The sequence below is a fragment of the Fukomys damarensis genome, unplaced genomic scaffold (genome assembly GCF_012274545.1).
Source record: "Fukomys damarensis isolate Sample0158 unplaced genomic scaffold, DMR_v1.0_HiC HiC_scaffold_27, whole genome shotgun sequence".
Taxonomy (NCBI): domain Eukaryota; kingdom Metazoa; phylum Chordata; class Mammalia; order Rodentia; family Bathyergidae; genus Fukomys; species Fukomys damarensis.
In genome coordinates, this window is record NW_022900939.1 from 1,504,569 (window position 1) to 1,522,585 (window position 18,017).

The 18,017-nt window shown below is 38.5% G+C and overlaps 3 protein-coding genes across 3 annotated transcripts; 1 reads left to right on the plus strand and 2 right to left on the minus strand.

Annotated features, from left to right (window-relative positions):
* Positions 1-693: 693 nt before the first annotated feature.
* LOC104868406 (olfactory receptor 1086) lies at positions 694-6,457 on the plus strand. The gene is made up of 2 exons (XM_010633165.3): positions 694-1,648; positions 6,378-6,457. The coding sequence occupies exons 1-2, from the start codon at positions 727-729 to the stop codon at positions 6,455-6,457; spliced, it is 1,002 nt and encodes a 333-aa protein (XP_010631467.1). The 5' UTR covers positions 694-726.
* Positions 4,918-5,874, minus strand: LOC104868367 (olfactory receptor 8K5). Its single transcript, XM_010633126.1, has one exon. It carries the CDS (start codon positions 5,872-5,874, stop codon positions 4,918-4,920), a length of 957 nt encoding a protein of 318 aa, XP_010631428.1.
* Positions 6,458-11,864: 5,407 nt separating the features above from the next.
* Positions 11,865-12,821, minus strand: LOC104868407 (olfactory receptor 8K3). Its single transcript, XM_010633166.1, has one exon. It carries the CDS (start codon positions 12,819-12,821, stop codon positions 11,865-11,867), a length of 957 nt encoding a protein of 318 aa, XP_010631468.1.
* Positions 12,822-18,017: the final 5,196 nt, after the last annotated feature.

Consider the following 18,017-nt stretch of genomic DNA (forward strand, 5'->3'; position numbering starts at 1 on the left):
ATTTGGGTGTCAACTGTTCGGTGTTATTTATATACTGTAGATATTCATCTTTTTCAGAGGAAGAGCTGAAAGTATTTTTCCTGTTCTGTATGTGTTATCTTGATTCTGCTCGTTGTTTCCTCTTCTGTGCAGAAGATTTTCAATTTAACATAGTGCCACTCCCTGACTATTAGTATTATTTTTCTTGCTATGGGAATTCTGCTATCATTTTCCACTTAGGAAATATAAAAATACAGTGGTCTGCAACTTCACACAGAAAGGGTCTTCTGAAGTAAACCACCTTGAATTAGCAAGTGTTGGGACTAACTTGAAGAACCGACCCCCTTATGCATGGCTCATGTTAAGGCAAAATGGATTAATTATCATTGGGAACAGTTCTGGTGGTTTTCATAAAGACAGTCATGGAAATAAAATCACAATCCAAAATTCCACTCCTACATATATGATCACAATCTTTTCAGGTACCCAGTAGAGTGTAGTACTTGAGGTACCATTCATAACAGAGTGAGCACCTATAACTTTCATTCGAGTCTCCATCAGTAGCATGGTATCTTCTCACTGGCTCCTGATCAACTGCTTGGATGTTATACATTGCCAAGAAATAAATATAAAGGTATATAGTTCATATTCCTTCAATTCACAGTATTGTTTACTGTTCCTTATTTTCACAGTACTATGAGTAGTAGTCTCCCAGAAATCTTCGGGTCTGTTGTAGGCGATCTCAGCATGAAGAATATCTCTGAAGTTACTGTATTCATACTCACAGGGTTCACAGACAGTCCTGCACTGCAGACCATTCTCTTTTGCTTGTTTCTAGCAATTTACCTTTTCACCCTCCTTGGAAACATAGGACTGATTGCGTTGGTCATTGTGGATTCCCGGCTGCACAACCCAATGTACTATTTTCTCAGTGTGTTGTCTTCTGTGGATTCCGGCTGTTCCTCAGATATCGTCCCAAAAATGTTAGTAGGTTTGGTGACTCAAAATAAAATGATCCCATTCTATGGATGTGTGACACAGTCATTTTTTGCTGTTACTTTGGGGACAACAGAGAGCTTCCTCTTGGCGTCAATGGCGTATGACCGCTACATAGCCATCTACAAGCCCCTGCTGTACACCGTGAGCATGACGCCCAGGGTCTATGTGCCACTCATCATCGCCTCCTATGTTGGGGGGATTCTACACGCTGTTGTACACACAGGGGCCACTTTCAGCCTATCCTTCTGTGGGTCCAATGAAATCAGACACATCTTTTGTGATATCCCTCCTCTCCTCACTATTTCCTGCTCTGACACTCGAATCAATGAGCTTCTCCTCTTCCTCTTTGTGAGCTCCATTGAGGTGGTCACCATCCTGATCGTCCTCATCTCCTATGGCTTCATCCTGTTGGCCATCCTGAGGATGCGTTCTGCTGAAGGGAGGAGGAAAGTGTTCTCCTCCTGTGGCTCTCACCTAGCCGGAGTGTCCATTTATTACGGGACGATCCTCTTCATGTACGTGAGACCGAGTTCCAGCTACGCCTTGGAGCAGGACATGGTGGTGTCCATATTTTACACCACTGTGATTCCCGTGCTGAATCCTGTCATCTACAGTTTGAGGAACAAAGACGTGAAGAGGGCAATGAAAAAAGTTTTCAGGAAATTTTTGTGTAAAGGTAAAATGACTCTTTAACCTCAAGCATTGTATTTTAAAAGTCTGCATCGCATTTATCACAATTTTGTGGATGTGTTAATTCGCAGCTTCATGAGTTCATTAGTTCCTTTTTACTCTTTTGTGCAAGAATTCAACTTAATTCAATTCAATTAGTACATGTTTGAGCACATGATGCTAACATTCATCTTAGGTAGTAGGTACATTAGTTAGCACATCTTTGTTTATTCCTTTTATTCCCTTTTCTCTCCTCACCTACCTTAGTATTATATTCACTTTTAGGTTTTTTTATAGAAGTAAAATGAAATATGACATTTAGTGTTTCTAGAACATGTTAATTCATTGTTTTAAATTTGTTTTTCATAAATAGTCATTGATTTTTTTCTGTTCTCATTATTGAGAATTCTAAAATGAAGATCACAGTCAACCTTCTACAGTACTTTTATATATGTAGAATACTCTGTTCTATTAAATACATGCACACAACATACCTCTGACACACATACATGTTCATACTGATGCTGTTAGTGTGAGAGGGCTGCCATAGAGGCATAGCACACTGTTTATCCTTTCTCTTCCTCTTATTGATTTATTTTTTTGTTGTTGTTTTAATCTCACAGTGTAGTTCAGGCTGGCTTGAAACTCACAACCATCCTCCTGCCTTGGCTTCTCAAGGGCTGAGATTACAGGTGTACCCCACCGTGCCCTGATCAAGGCTGCATATCCCATGGCAGGAACTTATTTTCCCACAGTCCTGGAGTGTGGATGTCCAGAGCCAAGGCGTTCACCACAGTGATTTCTTCTGAGCTTCATCTCTGTGTTTTTTTGACACTTATTCTTTTAATTTCCATGTTCCTGTAGACTTTCCACTGTATGTGTCCATTGTACAAATCCGTATTTCTCATAAGGACATCAGGCACATTCAGTTAAAGCTCGCACAATAGTCTTCATTTTTAAGTAATTGCCTCTTTAAAGCGTATTTTTCTGAATACAGACATGTTCTGAGATACTCAGTTGTTTAGGTTCCAACATGGAAATTCATGCATATGTGCACACAAATATACATATGTGTCTACATACATGTGTCTACCATCACAGAGAAGTATAGATACACTCACTCTTTCTAAATATATCATGCTTTCAGCCCTATAAAAGTTAAATTGTATAATTCTCCACAGTTGTTACACTTGAAATTGTGTATAGTTTACATCTGTCTAGCTTGATGAAATATTGAACAGACATTTCCCAAAGAAGTAATAGAAATAGATTTACATATTTACATGATTACATTTTATTATTATATTATTTATTTATATTCATATAAATATATGAAGAAACTTTCAACATCACTGCCTGACCTGCCCCTGACCTAGACTGGCCAAAGCCATGAGCCAAAGTGCATCCTTGTATCTGAAGTCTCTTTATGGCGAAGGACACAAACTAAGAGTAAATGAAAGAATGAATTCCTAGAAAATATTATGCCATATTTTATATTGCTGCATCATTAACTACAGAGTTTTCTGGGTTACAGGTATAGGAAGATACAAGAAAATGCATAGGATTCATGCTATTTGTGCCAGAAATCAGTGGTAAATCTTTTCTTCCTCTGTTCTTATTCCTCTCTGATAGTTTTTAAGAGTTTCTGTTTATTACAGTTTTTCAGAAAGTTGATTGTGCAGTTATTTTCTTCCTATGTATCCTGCCTATAGTGCTTATTTTAGCTTCTCATATTTCTGGTTTTATACTGGTGTTTAAAAATAGATTAGCCAATATTTCTTCTATTTTTTCTGTCTCAATAGTGTCTTCTCTCCACTTAGATTTGTAATTACTCTTGTTCTAGAGATCATTGTAGAACAGGTTCATTTCTTCTCCAATGTTAGGTGTTCTCTCTTGTTTTATTTTGAGTATTCGCTTGTGAAATGCATAGCTTGGTCATATTTTCCTTTTCCGTAGTATGTAATCTGATATTTTCCTTCAAGAAATATTTGTTTTATCTGTGTTATATTTTACATAGAAAAGTCCCATTTGGCTACATTTCTAAGTTCTTTTCTTTGACTTACAAAGAAAATGGCCTTAGCAAGTAATACAGTATGTTGAAAATACAATTGCTATTCTGAAGTCTTTACCCGCTAATCAGCATCATTTCAGAATCTGTTGTAGTTACAGGCACCATCCCTTGCTACCATCTCGCGTTCCTGTTCCTTCACTTTGCTGGTGTAACTGACTTGATGCTGAATGCTGTGAATCTCTTATCAGTGAGTTGCTGATCTTCTGTCAGTTTGCTGAAAGAATGTCAAATGGTTTATAAAATGATCCACTGGCTCTTTTTCAGTCATATTTCTAAGCCAGATATACAAGCACAGCCTTAGTAGTCTTTCCTTATTCATGATATAATTTACCATAGTTGCTTTCAGTGTTCCTTATGATTTATTTTTGATAGTGTGATTCTAACATCTTTTAAAATTTTGTTTTTGTTTTGAATTCAATCAGAGATCTCTTGATCTTTTTGTTGTAGAGCAAACAGACCTCAAAGACATATTTAGAGTTTTCCACCCAACAGAAACGCAGTACAAGTGCTTCTCAAGTTCTGGGAAATATTCTGTGGCTTACCTCATGTGCCAGGACATGAAACAAGTTTATTATACTTTATCATGTCATATATTAATGTATACAAAATAATGACCACCTTACAACAGAAAGTGAAATATTATTCAGCTCTAATACAGAAGCAGATCTTACCCTTTGTGATAACATGGATGAAATTAGAGAACATTATGTTGAGTGAAATAAAATACAGATTAAAAATAGTGCATGATCCATATAACTCACATTCACAAGGAATAAAAGTCCAATTAATCCATGAATAGATTGAAACAGTGAGCAGCACACGGACTAGCAGAGGGGTGGAGCGATGGATCCAAGGTGCCACAGCAGCCTCAGGTCAGACAGGAAGCACAGACTTCAGTGTACAGACGAGGACTGGAGCTACTCACCTGGATCTCTGTACTGGAAATTTTCTATGAGACTCAATTTCAGGTACTCTTACCACAGAAAGAGAGAACAGAAAAGAAAGCATTGAAGAAAGAAAAACATGAAATGAAAAGCACCCATATCAGATGAGGAATGTCTTAACGTCCTGAAATGGATTAATCACCTCATAATGTATACATATTCCCACAATAACATGTTGAATATCTTGAATACACACAAAAAATAAAGAAATATTATAAAATGGTACTTGTCTGTATCATAGTTTACTATTTTTTATTAGGTAAAAAGCTTGCATCGATACCTGAAGACTCTGTAGAAGGCATTTTTCACCTCTTTGTTCCTAATGCTGTAGATCAAGGGGTTCAGCATGGGGATCACTAATGTGTAAAACACAGAGGCGATTTTATCAGTCTCAAAGGAGTGAGCGGATCCGGGCTGCAGGTACATGAAGAAAAGAGTCCCGTAGAAGACCACCACCACCGTCAGGTGGGAAGCACAGGTGGAGAAAGCCTTCCTCCTTCCCTCTGCAGACTTCATCCGACATAGGGCGAGCAGAATCAGCACATAGGACAGAAGAACAACCAGGAGGGAGGAGATCAAGTTGAACGCTGAGAAGCATATGATCAACAACTGTATTTCCTGCGCATCTGTGCAGAGCATAGGTAACAACAGGACATCATCACAGTAGAAGTGACTGATGACGTTAGGGCCACAGAAGTCCAGTGTAAAAATCTTAGTGGTGAACATCAGAGACAGAAAGCTACTGTACAGGTAGGGAATGCCCACCAGCGCCTGGCAGCATGTCTGGGACATGATGGCGCGGTAGAGCAGAGGGTGGCAGATGGCCACGTAGCGGTCGTAGGCCATGGCTGACAAGACGAAGAATTCACTGATAATGAACAGGAGGAAGAAGGCCAGCTGGGTGGCACAGGCATAATAGGAAATGGTATTTTGATCCACAACAAAATTCACCAGCATCTTGGGACAAATGACAGTGGATTTGCCAAGGTCAATGATAGCCAGATGTCGGATGAAAAAATACATGGGTGTGTGCAGACGGGCGTCCAGCTTGGTCAGAATGATCATGCCCAGGTTGCCCACCACTGTGACTGTGTAGATGGAGAGGAAGATCCCAAACAGGGGAAGCTGTAGCTCCGGCAGCCTTGCGAGTCCCAGCAGAATGAAGTCAGGCGGCCCTGTTAGGTTCTGCAGGTCCACGAATCTGCTGTACATTCTGGGGAAACAGCAGAGGCGTTGTTGCAGACTTTCATAACTGCTATCTAAAAATTTATTATGATATTTGTAACTGAGTGAAAAATATTTGGCACAAGAGGATACTGAAAACTATTATTCCCATATTTGATTTTGAAAATAAAATGAAAAATAGAATATTAAACTTCCCCCCTAAGAGGTATTCTTAAGAATAACATATTCTGGCACATCACAGATTGAACGCTAAATACTATTGTCTAAAATATTTGCAGCATATTCATTCATAACAAAACCATGTCATTATTAATACGGAACATTACATGATTTCATCTTAAAAGTATCACAGATTTTCTTTTGTACACTCACTTTTGTTTAGGATTTCTTATCTAATTTTGGTATTATTAAAGACACAGGCATTAATAACATAAAGCTAGTCAATCTTAAACTTTTGTGTCACTTAATTGCTCTGCCAGATCTCAAGGAAGCTTAAACAGTGTACAGAAGGTCATATGTTTTTGTAAAAGTTCTAAATAAAATATATTTTGACCATGGTCAATTAATTATACGTTCTTGGTCTTGGTTATTTCAACTCCACAACACCTGAACTAATCCAAGGGATCACTGGTGCATTTGTAAGCTTGTGTGGGGTCCAGTGAAGGGGAGCGTTGACCGGACAGCACTTTATCGGAAGTTTAATGTACACATTTATATAGTTCAGAGTCAATAGCATTTATCATTTAATAATAACATCTATTTTGGCACCGAAAAACCTCTTAGAACACTGCTTCTAAACAGTATGCCCAATTCTGTCCGAAATTTTATAAATAAAAATCTTGTGGTTGAATGTTTCATGATGAATTTATCACGGGTGGAGATTTTAAAATTCTTTTACCACTCTGTATAGATTTGCACACTTACATCTCAGCTTGCACAAATAAATTTTTTCAATTTCTTTTCTTTTTATTTTTCAAAACAAAACAAAACAAAACAAAAACCCTTCTTAACACAGGCTTCTTGGCACCAAGTACCAGAGTGTAGATCTATTCCTGCTGAATAATACAAGTATTTTGAAATTTTGATTGTTTAATTTTATTCACTCTACCCTAACATGGTAGAAATAATTTAGTCTAGAAGAATTTACAAAATATTTACTGAGCATATATTAAATCATTTCTGTCTGCCAATTTATTTCTGTATTAGTAGACCACAGCATCATGATTTCAGCTATCTCAGGGACAAAGATTCCTTCCTCACTGAGTCAGTTTCCATGCGTGATTCATCCTTGACTAAATGCCAGCGTTGCCTTGCACAATGACCGAGGACAAAACCCCTGGCACACACCGCAGGGTGCAGCCTGCAGCTTGAGGCCCCCGAGACACTGTGCAGCAGACACCAATTCCCAGACTTTGACATTTTTTGTGTGTGCTTGTTTTGCCCTTCTGACCCAAGAAATGGGGACCAGGAGAGCAGAACTCCTGAGGGCTGATCAGATTCCGTCCCTTTTTCCTGCACGAAGCTGACTAATGTCTCTGTGTTGAATACAGCTGTCCCTTTCTGATTCTTTCTTTGCTCTCAAATTATGCTCTTTTGAAAAACTTACCTTAATTTGGCGGGGTTTCAGGACCTGCTGCCATTGGCCTTACCATACCATTGAAAAGGCACTAAGTTGAGTAAAGGAACTCAGAATTCCATGAGCAACTTGTATTTTGAAAATTTCAAAGATTTTCTTAAGATTTTTTTCTAGTACTTACTAAGTTTATCTATCTTTCAATGTTAACTATTCCCTCCTGAAAATGTCTAGATTATCCTTCCCTTTCCATTTTTCTCATATGTCTGGACAAGTATGACTTTTTGCTGTTATAATTTTCTGAGTGATAATTGAAAAAACTGTATATATCAAAGCTTTACAGTGTAATGACACACACATTTTGAAATGGTTATATCTCTCTATGAATATTATTTAGTCATTAAAAGTAGGTAGCCCTGCCATTTCCAACAAGACGAATACAACTGGTGTACAACATGCTTAACAGAACCAGCCAGATACAGAAAACAAAAATACGGTGTGATCTCACCTACATTTGGTCTCTAAAAGAGTAAAATTCACAGAAGTAGACAGTAGAATAATTTCTGTCAGAATATAAGAGTCAGAAAAGATGGGGGGATATTGGTCTGTTCTTGTGATAAAAGATTGTCTCTGACCTTCTAAGGGTCACAAGACATACACTTAATATCTGCATTTCGATTCTGGCAGATGGAACAGACGACAAAACTTGCAGAGGAGTGACTGAGTTTTCAGACTTAAGCAAGGGTGATATAATTAATTATTGATGTTTTATTCTGTAACTCTTAAAAATCAGTCTATGTACTTCTATGTTCTTCTCCATTTGTCTATTTTATCCACACCCCCAAAATGAAAGAGAAAAACAAATACTGAGCAACACAGTAGGAATAACAATCCTGCAACTTTTGCATGTCACATCCTTAAGTACAAATTATTTGATGGTCATAAAATATTCCCAGTGATACATCTTTATGGGATTTCTACATTTTCACCTTCAAATCTCACAAATAAAGCAATGTCCAGGGTGTTTGTTCAAGTCATTAGATTTCATACCTAAGAAACACCATCCAACTGCAGGGAATCTGGGTTAACACAAGCTGGGTTGAATTTTCACAGCGTTCTTGAAGGAAGCAGCTACGGGTCAGCATCAGAGTGTCTGGGTCAGGGCCAGGAGTCGTGGGATTGTCACAGACCCTGGCGAGGATTTCAACCATGGACAATTCTTACCCTTAAGGAAGAATCAAATTTTCATACCCAATGTTATGCTTAGTGTTTCTTTAGGTAGCATGAATTTATAGTTTTACACTTTATTTGTGATATTCCCCAAGGAAGAAGCACATTATTCACTTGATTACTATGCCTGAACCATCTGAGAGACTTGGAAAATTGTCTTGACATTTCAGCTAATTGACTGCAACACCTACGTATTCCCCAGGGACAAATGTAGAGCCAATGTGAGGAAAGGAGAGAACAGCATACATGATCTCTGCACTGCTGTGCAGACCTGAACAGTTTAGAGATTTCACCCATCAAGTTACACGACATCAACTGTCAAAGCAACAGCGGAAACCTGGCTGTCACCTCATTTCATTGGAACACTCCCCTAGTCATGGTGCAATTACAATATTACTGCACCCTGTGGAGTGGTTTTCTTTTAGATTATCACTCAGATAAAGTACGCAGTGGGCACTGTTAAATCTTATTGTTTCACCCATACTTGTCACACATTATTATTCTCAGATTTAGAAGACGCACAGCACATAATTTACCTGAAGTTGTGCAATTGATCATAGGAGATTGCACTCAGAGCCATGTGAGTGACCTTTGCCTGGTCTCTCGTACTGCAAACCCAGGACAATGATTATCAGGCAGTATGTTACTACAGTGACGACCCAACTGCTGCATTCCCGAGCAGAGTGAGGACTTCTTTAAATAATACCCAGCACCATTTAATGGAAAATAAAGTCCACACTGACTTCCATATGTACACGAATTGAGAAAAGTGTGTATCCCATTGAAAATAGATCTAAATTATGGAAACCAGTGTCTTTAAAATATATTTCATTTATGCTTTCCGCCTAACACCTGCATCAGGTATAAAGCATTTCAACACAAAGGAATAATTAGGATATATGGAACTCTGATTTTCTCTACATGTTTGTTAATATTTGTTATAGAAAGCTTTTTCTAAATTTTAAACAAATATAGGAGGTAGCAAAGTTAGTGTCTCATTGTGATTTTAATTTTTAATTACTTGATAACTAATTATACTTTCCCATGTACTTGGTAATTGATTTGTCATTTTTTATAACATTTGTAAACTTTTTCTCATTTATAAGTGGGTTGCTTTTCTTCTTAATTAATTGTCTTATATTTCAAATGTGTTATAATTAAATATAGTTTTTAAAGATCTTTCTGGAGAAGCTTTACTTTTTTGAGATGCAAAACAGAAGTGTACTATCAATAGAATGACTTCAGATTCTCTAACACCAAGACCTCTACAGACACAAACTATATTTTGATGAGAAGTGAGAAACGCCACCCAACAGAAAAGAAGCAGCGTAGCTGCTGTAACATCTAAGGGCTGCATTCTCCTAAACAGCAACATGGGTTGGGTATCATGGTAAAACCAAAGTAATGTGTTTGCTTCAGAAAAATAAGAAAATGTATCAACAGAGACTGACCCGCCGGGGATTCGGTAGTTACTCCCACTGTGGAAAATCAACGCCTGCGACCTTTTAAGAGCTTGAAGTTACCATAATGGACCCGGTCACAGATGTCAAACAAATGGTCCCAAGAGGCACGAACAGGTTACAGAATCATAAAATATGTTCAACTACTAGGCTCTTGCGTGGGGCGCTGATGAGGACAGAGTGAGGCCCCTGGGTTTGGAAGAGTTGCATTTAAGAATATTTATATGAGGGCTCCCTGTGGCGCGCGCTTGAAGCTAAGGGGATCGCCCTGGAGCTGGTAGGAGAGGATGTAGAGCTGTACGGGGAGTCGCGGCAGCTGCGGGCTGTCTAGGAAGCGTCCTGGGATGCTGACCCCCTCCAGAAGCTGCTGTCCGGAGTGGCCCAGATGAAGGAGCTGGTAGCCAAATTCTTCGAACCCCTGCTACAGCGTGAAGCTAAGGGCCGGGTGACTGCGGATCGAGACGAGACGCTGGACGGTGATGGTGAAGATGATGCAGAAGGTGAAAATAACACTGATGAAGACCTCACCCAAGCTCAATGGACCACTTGCAAAACGGCCAAAACCACCATCTGCTTTCGTGAAATTTAAAAAACTGCTACTTTGTCCTAATTATCACACACTGATATTTATTTATTTCTCATTGAGTTTATTGGTACTTTTTAGGTATACAGTACAGTTACATTCATCACTGGGATCTTGTACCTTTACATGACAGGTCTTGGTTCTCATTTTTTCCCCAAACCCCTGCCCTCCCTTCACCCTCTCCACCCTTCCCTATTTATAAACATGGAGATTGTTCTTAATGGCAGAAGTGGGATACATAATAATTCCCAGGGTCAAGTGAAAGAAGTCAAATGCAAAGTGTACGTAATGTATGATTTCATCTGTAGAAAATTAAAACAAATCTATAATGATGGAAAACAGATGAATAGTTGCCCAGGAACTGGTTGTGGGGACAGAGAGATACAGGAGGAAGGCATTACAGTGGGGCAGGAGTAATCTTCTGGAGAGAATGGGTATGCTCCTTATCTTCATTATGGTGATGGTTTCATAAAGACAGCTGTGTAAGTCGGGTTATAAAATACTGTAACCCTTGTCATTCATTCATTTGCTGAACAGAAGCCACTTACACACTGACATTTCAAGAAGACTTAGGCTCTAATTTGGAATAGCATTTGTGTTTGCCTGAGACAAGTTTGGCAGAGGGAAAGCTTTCTTCTGTTTTAGCAGAGAAAGATACAATAAAACTTTAATAAATAATAATAATAATGAATATTTATATTATCACTTCGAATTGTCCCCATCAGGTAAATAGCTCATATCACGTAGAATTCCAAAACCACTGAAAAGCCTGAAACAAAGAAAAGGGGTTATATTAGGAAACAACACGCAGAGAGGCAGAAACTCAGGATTGGAAATTTTATTCAAATGTGTGAGAAAAACACAAGAACCCACTGCATTTCCCTCTGCTTCCCCTGACCCTATTCCCACGCAGCATGGCTGCTTTCCCTGCATGCCTTTGGTTTACACACTCCAACCTAAAATTGTCCTCTTAGCTATTTTAATGATTGGTCTATCAGGGAAGACAAAGATTACCACTTTTAAGAAAATGAACCAAATTAGAATCATTAAAAGTATTAGGACTATAAAAAAATCATATATGAATACATATGAATGCACTTGTGCTTGCTATTTATTTACTCTGGACAAACAGATCAAATATTGTTTATGTAATTAACCTCATTCATAGGAATTATATCGTGTGTGAAGATTTAGGAAAAATATTGCATACACCCTTCCACGTCTTTCCTAGGGCACATTTCACATCTTTGTTCCTCAAGCTGTAGATCAAGGGATTCAACATGGGGATGACCAGGGTGTAAAATATGGAAGCCACTTTGTCAGTGTCAAAGGAGTGACTGGACTTGGGCTGCACGTACATAAATATCAGGGTCCCGTAGAACACGGTGACCACGGTCAGGTGGGACCCACAGGTGGAGAAGGCCTTGCTCCTGCCCTCTGCAGACTTCATCCGGAGAATGGCTGTAAGGATGAGCAGGTAAGAAAAAAGGATTACGACAAGAGACGAAACCAAATTAAAACCTGCTGAGATCAAAATGATCATCTCAATTTCATATGTATTTGAGCAGAGCAAAGATAACAAGGGGAGACTGTCGCAGAAGTGACTGATGATCTTGTAGCCACAAAATGACAAGGTGAAAATCTTTATGGTGATGAGAAGGGAAACAAGTATACTGTAAAGATAAGGAATTGCCACCAGCATCCAGCACACTTTTTGGGACATGATGACAGTGTAAAGCAGAGGCTTGCAGATGGCCACATAGCGGTCATAGGACATCGCAGACAAAACAAAAAGTTCACAAATGATGAACACAAGAAAGAAAGCAAGTTGTGTGGCACAGCAATAGTAGGAGATTGTATTTTCATCCACAATAAAATTTACCAGCATTTTGGGTCCCACAGCTGTGGAATAGCCAAGGTCAGTGAGAGCCAGGTGTCTGAGGAAAAAGTACGTGGGAGTCTGCAGCCTGGGGTCCACCTGGGTGAGGATGATCATGCCCAGGTTGCCCAGCAGCGAGGTCAGGTAGATGCCGAGGAACAGGAGGAACAGTGGAGCCTGCAGCTCAGAGCGATCTGTGATGCCCATCAGGATGAAGTCATCCATCGTGGTGAGATTGCATTTTTCCATCTTTTATCACAAAGCTTATCGCAGGTAGGCCGAGGAACAGGAGGAACAGTGGAGCCTGCAGCTCAGAGCGATCTGTGATGCCCATCAGGATGAAGTCATCCATCGTGGTGAGATTGCATTTTTCCATCTTTTATCACAAAGCTTATTTGGGATAGAGACATCATCATATACAACAGCTTTCCTGTATTATCTATTACCCGAGAGGCTTCTGAGCCTGCCAAGCCAGTACACATAACGTACTTTCAGATTTCTCACCTTATATCATTTGAATATGAACTCAACTTACAAATGTTGATATTCATAGATGCAGCTAGCAGAGCAGGGTAAACTACTGGCTCTCACTTGGGTTTGATTTTACTCATCACGGAGCATTGTCAGTGCCTAGGGATGTGTTTTTGGTCATAAATGAAAGCTGGCTGATATGGGCACTTAATGATTTGAGCCCAGGAGACTGGCCCAAAATCCTACACTGTAGTCAATACCCAGCCCAATATATTGCATTGCTAAGAAATATTAGTAATACAGATGGATAGATAAATCAAAAAACTTTACAAGGTTGAAAAATGTTAAAACTGTGAGGGTTTTATATATGGATTATAACTGTGCTATTCTTTGGAGTTTTTCTACTATATAACTGCAAGCTCAATGATATGTACAAATTATTAAAATATTGGGATATAACAATTCAGTAATGTAAATCATTCAAAAGAATATAGAATTTCCTCAGGCAAAACAGAAACCTTTGAAGCCCTTATACCAATGAGCTCTGATACCTGCGTGCACGATAGATACCTTAATAAGAACACAGACCCTGTGGTCCTACTTGCATTTATAGGACAAAACACACCAGAATGCATATGCGAGTAGACACCATCAAAACTCCATTTCCATTTGTAGTGTGTACAAAGGGGTGTCTGGATTAATAAAGTAAGTGATTTAAAACTGTTCTCATTTGAGTAATGAGTTTGTCCTTGCAGGTTATTTGTTAGGCAGGGCCTGACAAATGAGGATCAAATGATTCATGTAATTAATCTTTTGTCTGTCTATCATCTATTTTACAAATATTTCTAGCAACTTAAAAAGTCGTTAGCCCCATGCATTTTTAAAGTGAAAAAAGAAGGGCTGGGGGAATGCGGGTAAAACGTTTTGCCAGCTGTTTCTCAGACAAAGGTCTACTATCTAGAATATAAAAAGAACTAAGAAAAAAAGACCCCCCAAATATAAAGACCTAATTCAAAAATGGGCATCTGAAAGGAACAGACATTTTTCAGACAAAGAAGTAAAAGCATCAAGTAAACATGTAAAGAATGTTCAACATCACTAGTCATTCGAGAGATGCAGATGAAAACAACACTGAGATTCCACCTCACCCCAGTAAGAATGACCGCTATCAAGAAATCAACCAATAAGAAATGCTGGTGTGGTTGTGGGGAGATAGGAACCCTTATTCATTGCTGGCGGGAGTGCAGACTGGTGCAACTACTGTAGAAATCAATATGGATATACCTTGAATAACTAGGATTAGAGGTCCAATTTGACCCAGCTATTCCTCTTCTGGATATCTTCTCCAAAGAAAAGAATCATACCACAGCGATATATGCTCACCCATGTTTATTAGCAGCACAGTTTGTAATAGCTAAATCTTGGAAACATCCCAATTGCCCATTAAATGGAGATTGGATGAAGAAGATGTGTGTGTGTGTGTGTGTGTGTGTGTGTGTGTGTGTGTGTGTGTGTTTAATAATGGAGTACTACTCAGCCATAAGGAATGAGAAGCCAGAGATATTTACAGCTAAGAGGATGCACATTGAGGCCATACTCTTAAGTGAAATTAATAAGTCACATATGTGTAAATACCAAATAATTTCTCTGGTGTGAAAAATTAAAAGTGTACATAAAGGTCAAAATGTATATTTGATATTGTGTAATAGAAAGAAAAGGTCTAAAAGAGCACAGGAAGTGGGAGGAGTAGGAAAGGGAAAAGGGAAAAGAAAAAATACGTGAAAAGAAAGAACATGGAAACAAAGGGAGACTGGGAAGGGTGAAGGGGCTGAAGGGAGGGCAGAGGAATGGGGAAAATAAGAACTAAGATATGTCATGTAAGGGTACAAGATCCCAGTGATGAATGTAACTGTACTGTGTACCTACGATGTACCAATAAACATAAAGATCTTTAAAAAGTCAAAAAAAAGGGGGGCAGGAGAGAAGGAAAGACAAGTGATAAGTATTACAATGAAAATTGTTATTACGATATATCCAAGTTATCTATAAGTAAATAAATATCCACTTCAATGCATACACCTTTCCTTATTTGGAAATATGACTAGGGGCATCACATTTTCAGAGAATTATTTACAGAAAATACAGAAATCTAATTTTAGTGTTTTTTGTTTTGTTATATTTTATTTTGTAGTCATGAAAATTTAAGAAACTAAATTATGCATGATAAATATAATTTTTAAAGAATGAAAGCTGAAAATGTTTTGAAGTTTGATGTAAAGAAACAAATTGTTTTCTTTGTGGATCATTCTGATTACTGATTGGTATTACCTTTCAAGTTGTACTTGGAAAAAATCATGTCTAATTTTCATACATTTTGCTGAAAAAGGAAGACTATTTTGAGCATTGTACCAATAATGTAAAACTGAGTGTTTCAAAGTCTCTACCAAATAATTCTGTGCACAATTGGAAGTGAGATATACTCTGCTTTTACTCTTTAAGATGTGAGATGGAATCAGATTTGTAAATTTATTTAATAATCACTAAATTTTACATTCAATCCCTTTTTAAAAGGTCACAGAATCCTATAGCAACTCGATAAGTGCATATTTGGAAAGACAGAATGGGAGACAGAATCCCTGCACTTTTATAATTCTACCAACAGACAAAACAGACGAAAAATAAACATGTTTTTACTTAATATCAATTTTGGCCTCTTTTAGAAATAAAATTATTTGCAAAACTTAAAGATTTTGAAGTAATATTGTGTGACTTTTCAAAGATGTTAATAAGTAGTTTGTCAAACCACATGATAAGATTAAGAGGTAAATATAAGAAAATAAGAGAGGACTTCGTTTATTCTACCATTATTCAATGGTAGAAAGCAAGGAGAATACCGTAAAAGCTTTCTCATATTTTGCTGTGGTTTTACCATGAAATTAAAGTGGAAATTTGTAAATAGCACTGAACGATTATGTGCACCTCTCACTTCTAGAATCTCACAAAATGTTCTGCTGTTTACCTGTAATAAAATCTGTCTTGGCTCTGGTATGTAGTTTTCAGATGGTATAGTGAGAAAAATTTAGGGAGTTTTAAAGGATCTTTTGAGACTCACAGTTCCCTGAGGAAAAGATGAGCAATGTGTTCATTCTCCCTAAAGTACTTGAAAGTTTAACAGGATGTAGGAAGGATGTTCACTAATTGTCAGGGGCAATGTTATGCACAGGTGGGTGTGAATGATCAAGGGTGAGAAAGAGCTTCCATGAGGGAAATGCTCATATGGTTGTGGGGTGGAGAAACAAGACTATCTGATGTAGGAGGCACTTCACACCATCAAAGAGTTAAGTACAGAAACACAAAAAGAGAAAATAAGTAATGAGAAAACTCTGCACTTGTACTCTATACCTTTCAGTATTCTGAACTTCTGATGTCCAATTTAAGTCTTTCTACCTTGCTTGTCTCTTAATATAGTAATGCATTTCTTACTAATTTGATTGTCATTTTGATGTTCATGTGAAAGATGTGAGTGGTTAACACATGCTTAAAATATTAGAACATTCTGAATTTGTCAAAATAGTTTTTATGTCCAGGGAGTGATGTGTCACTTTTTCATTCTGTGACCAACTTGACAAAAACAGCCTGAAGTAGGAACTTGATTCTGGCTCACGTCCTCAGAAGCATCAGTCCATGCTGGCTGGTCCTGACATCATGGCAGCAGAGCATGGTGCGGAAAGCTACAAACTTCATGGTTGTTTTTTATGTTTCCTAGATATTTCTCTAGGCGAGGGAAGCTTTGTTATCTTTTCAATAACTTTCTATCCTTTTAGCATTATCTGGCTCTCTTGAATCTTCATCACCCACATATTGCATTTTCCAGATGTTGTCTCAGATTTCTCATAAACGTTATTCACTTCTGTTCACTTTGTGGTCTTTTCTTCTACTCCAACCGTGTAATTCCAAGCAGTGTATATTCAAGCTTATCAATTCATCCTTCGGTTTTATCTGTCTTGGTCTCCATGCCCCCTTTCAGGTTTTTAATTCTGCCTTATGCATTTTTCAGTTTGAGGGTTTCCTCAAGCTTCCTTTCCTGCTTCCTTCTGTCTGCTGTTCTCCATTTGAGTGTAGAGTGATCTCTTTTGAACTTTACTCCATACACTTAAAGCAGCTGTTTGAAACTATGTGTTGAGAATTTGCTCACAGTTGAGGTCTTGTTTTCTTCAAAGCTCATGCATAGTCTAGTTCAAGACAGAGTCAACCTTTCCTGTAGGATGCAGGAAACCCTGGATGAATTAAGAACTGAATAAATAAATACATAAACAGCTCCAAAATAACATTTTTTTCTTTTTCTAAGTTGATGATCTTTGGCATACAAGTTTCCTTGTATGGACAAAGGAATTTGCTTCTGTGCTTACGTTAGGGATCTGGAGACTCATGTGTTATCTACAGTAGTCAAAAGTAAGCACAAAGGAAAGAAGGGAGACGAAGTACGAAAGGCAGCAGGAGGAGAGGTCAGAGTGATGGAATTTCCAACTAGAAGTTGGCCACAGGCGAAGGCTCTAGACAAACTAGCAGCTGGAGGAGAAGCAGACAGATCTCCCCTTTGAGCTTGGCAAGGGCTCACCCCTGCTGACCCCCAACACAGCCATGAATGACTAAAGGCTGTGACTGTCATGCTCTGGACTGGAGACACCCATCAGAGTGCCACTGTTCTGCTTATTCAGGAGCCAAGTTAAATGTTTACTCATTGTGTTAGGTCTCGTGGCCTCTGGATTTGGTTCATTTCTACCCTCTCTGAAAGGCCACGCATCAGTCTCCTCCCCAGACACTGCCTTTCCCTCCCATGTCTGTCTGGCCTTCTCTGTTAGCATTTCACATGTACAGACATTTTTTCGGTACAATCTAGGGATACAGTACAGTTCCATTCATTATTGGGATCTTGTACCTCTACATGACAGGTCTTGGTTCTCATTTTTTCCC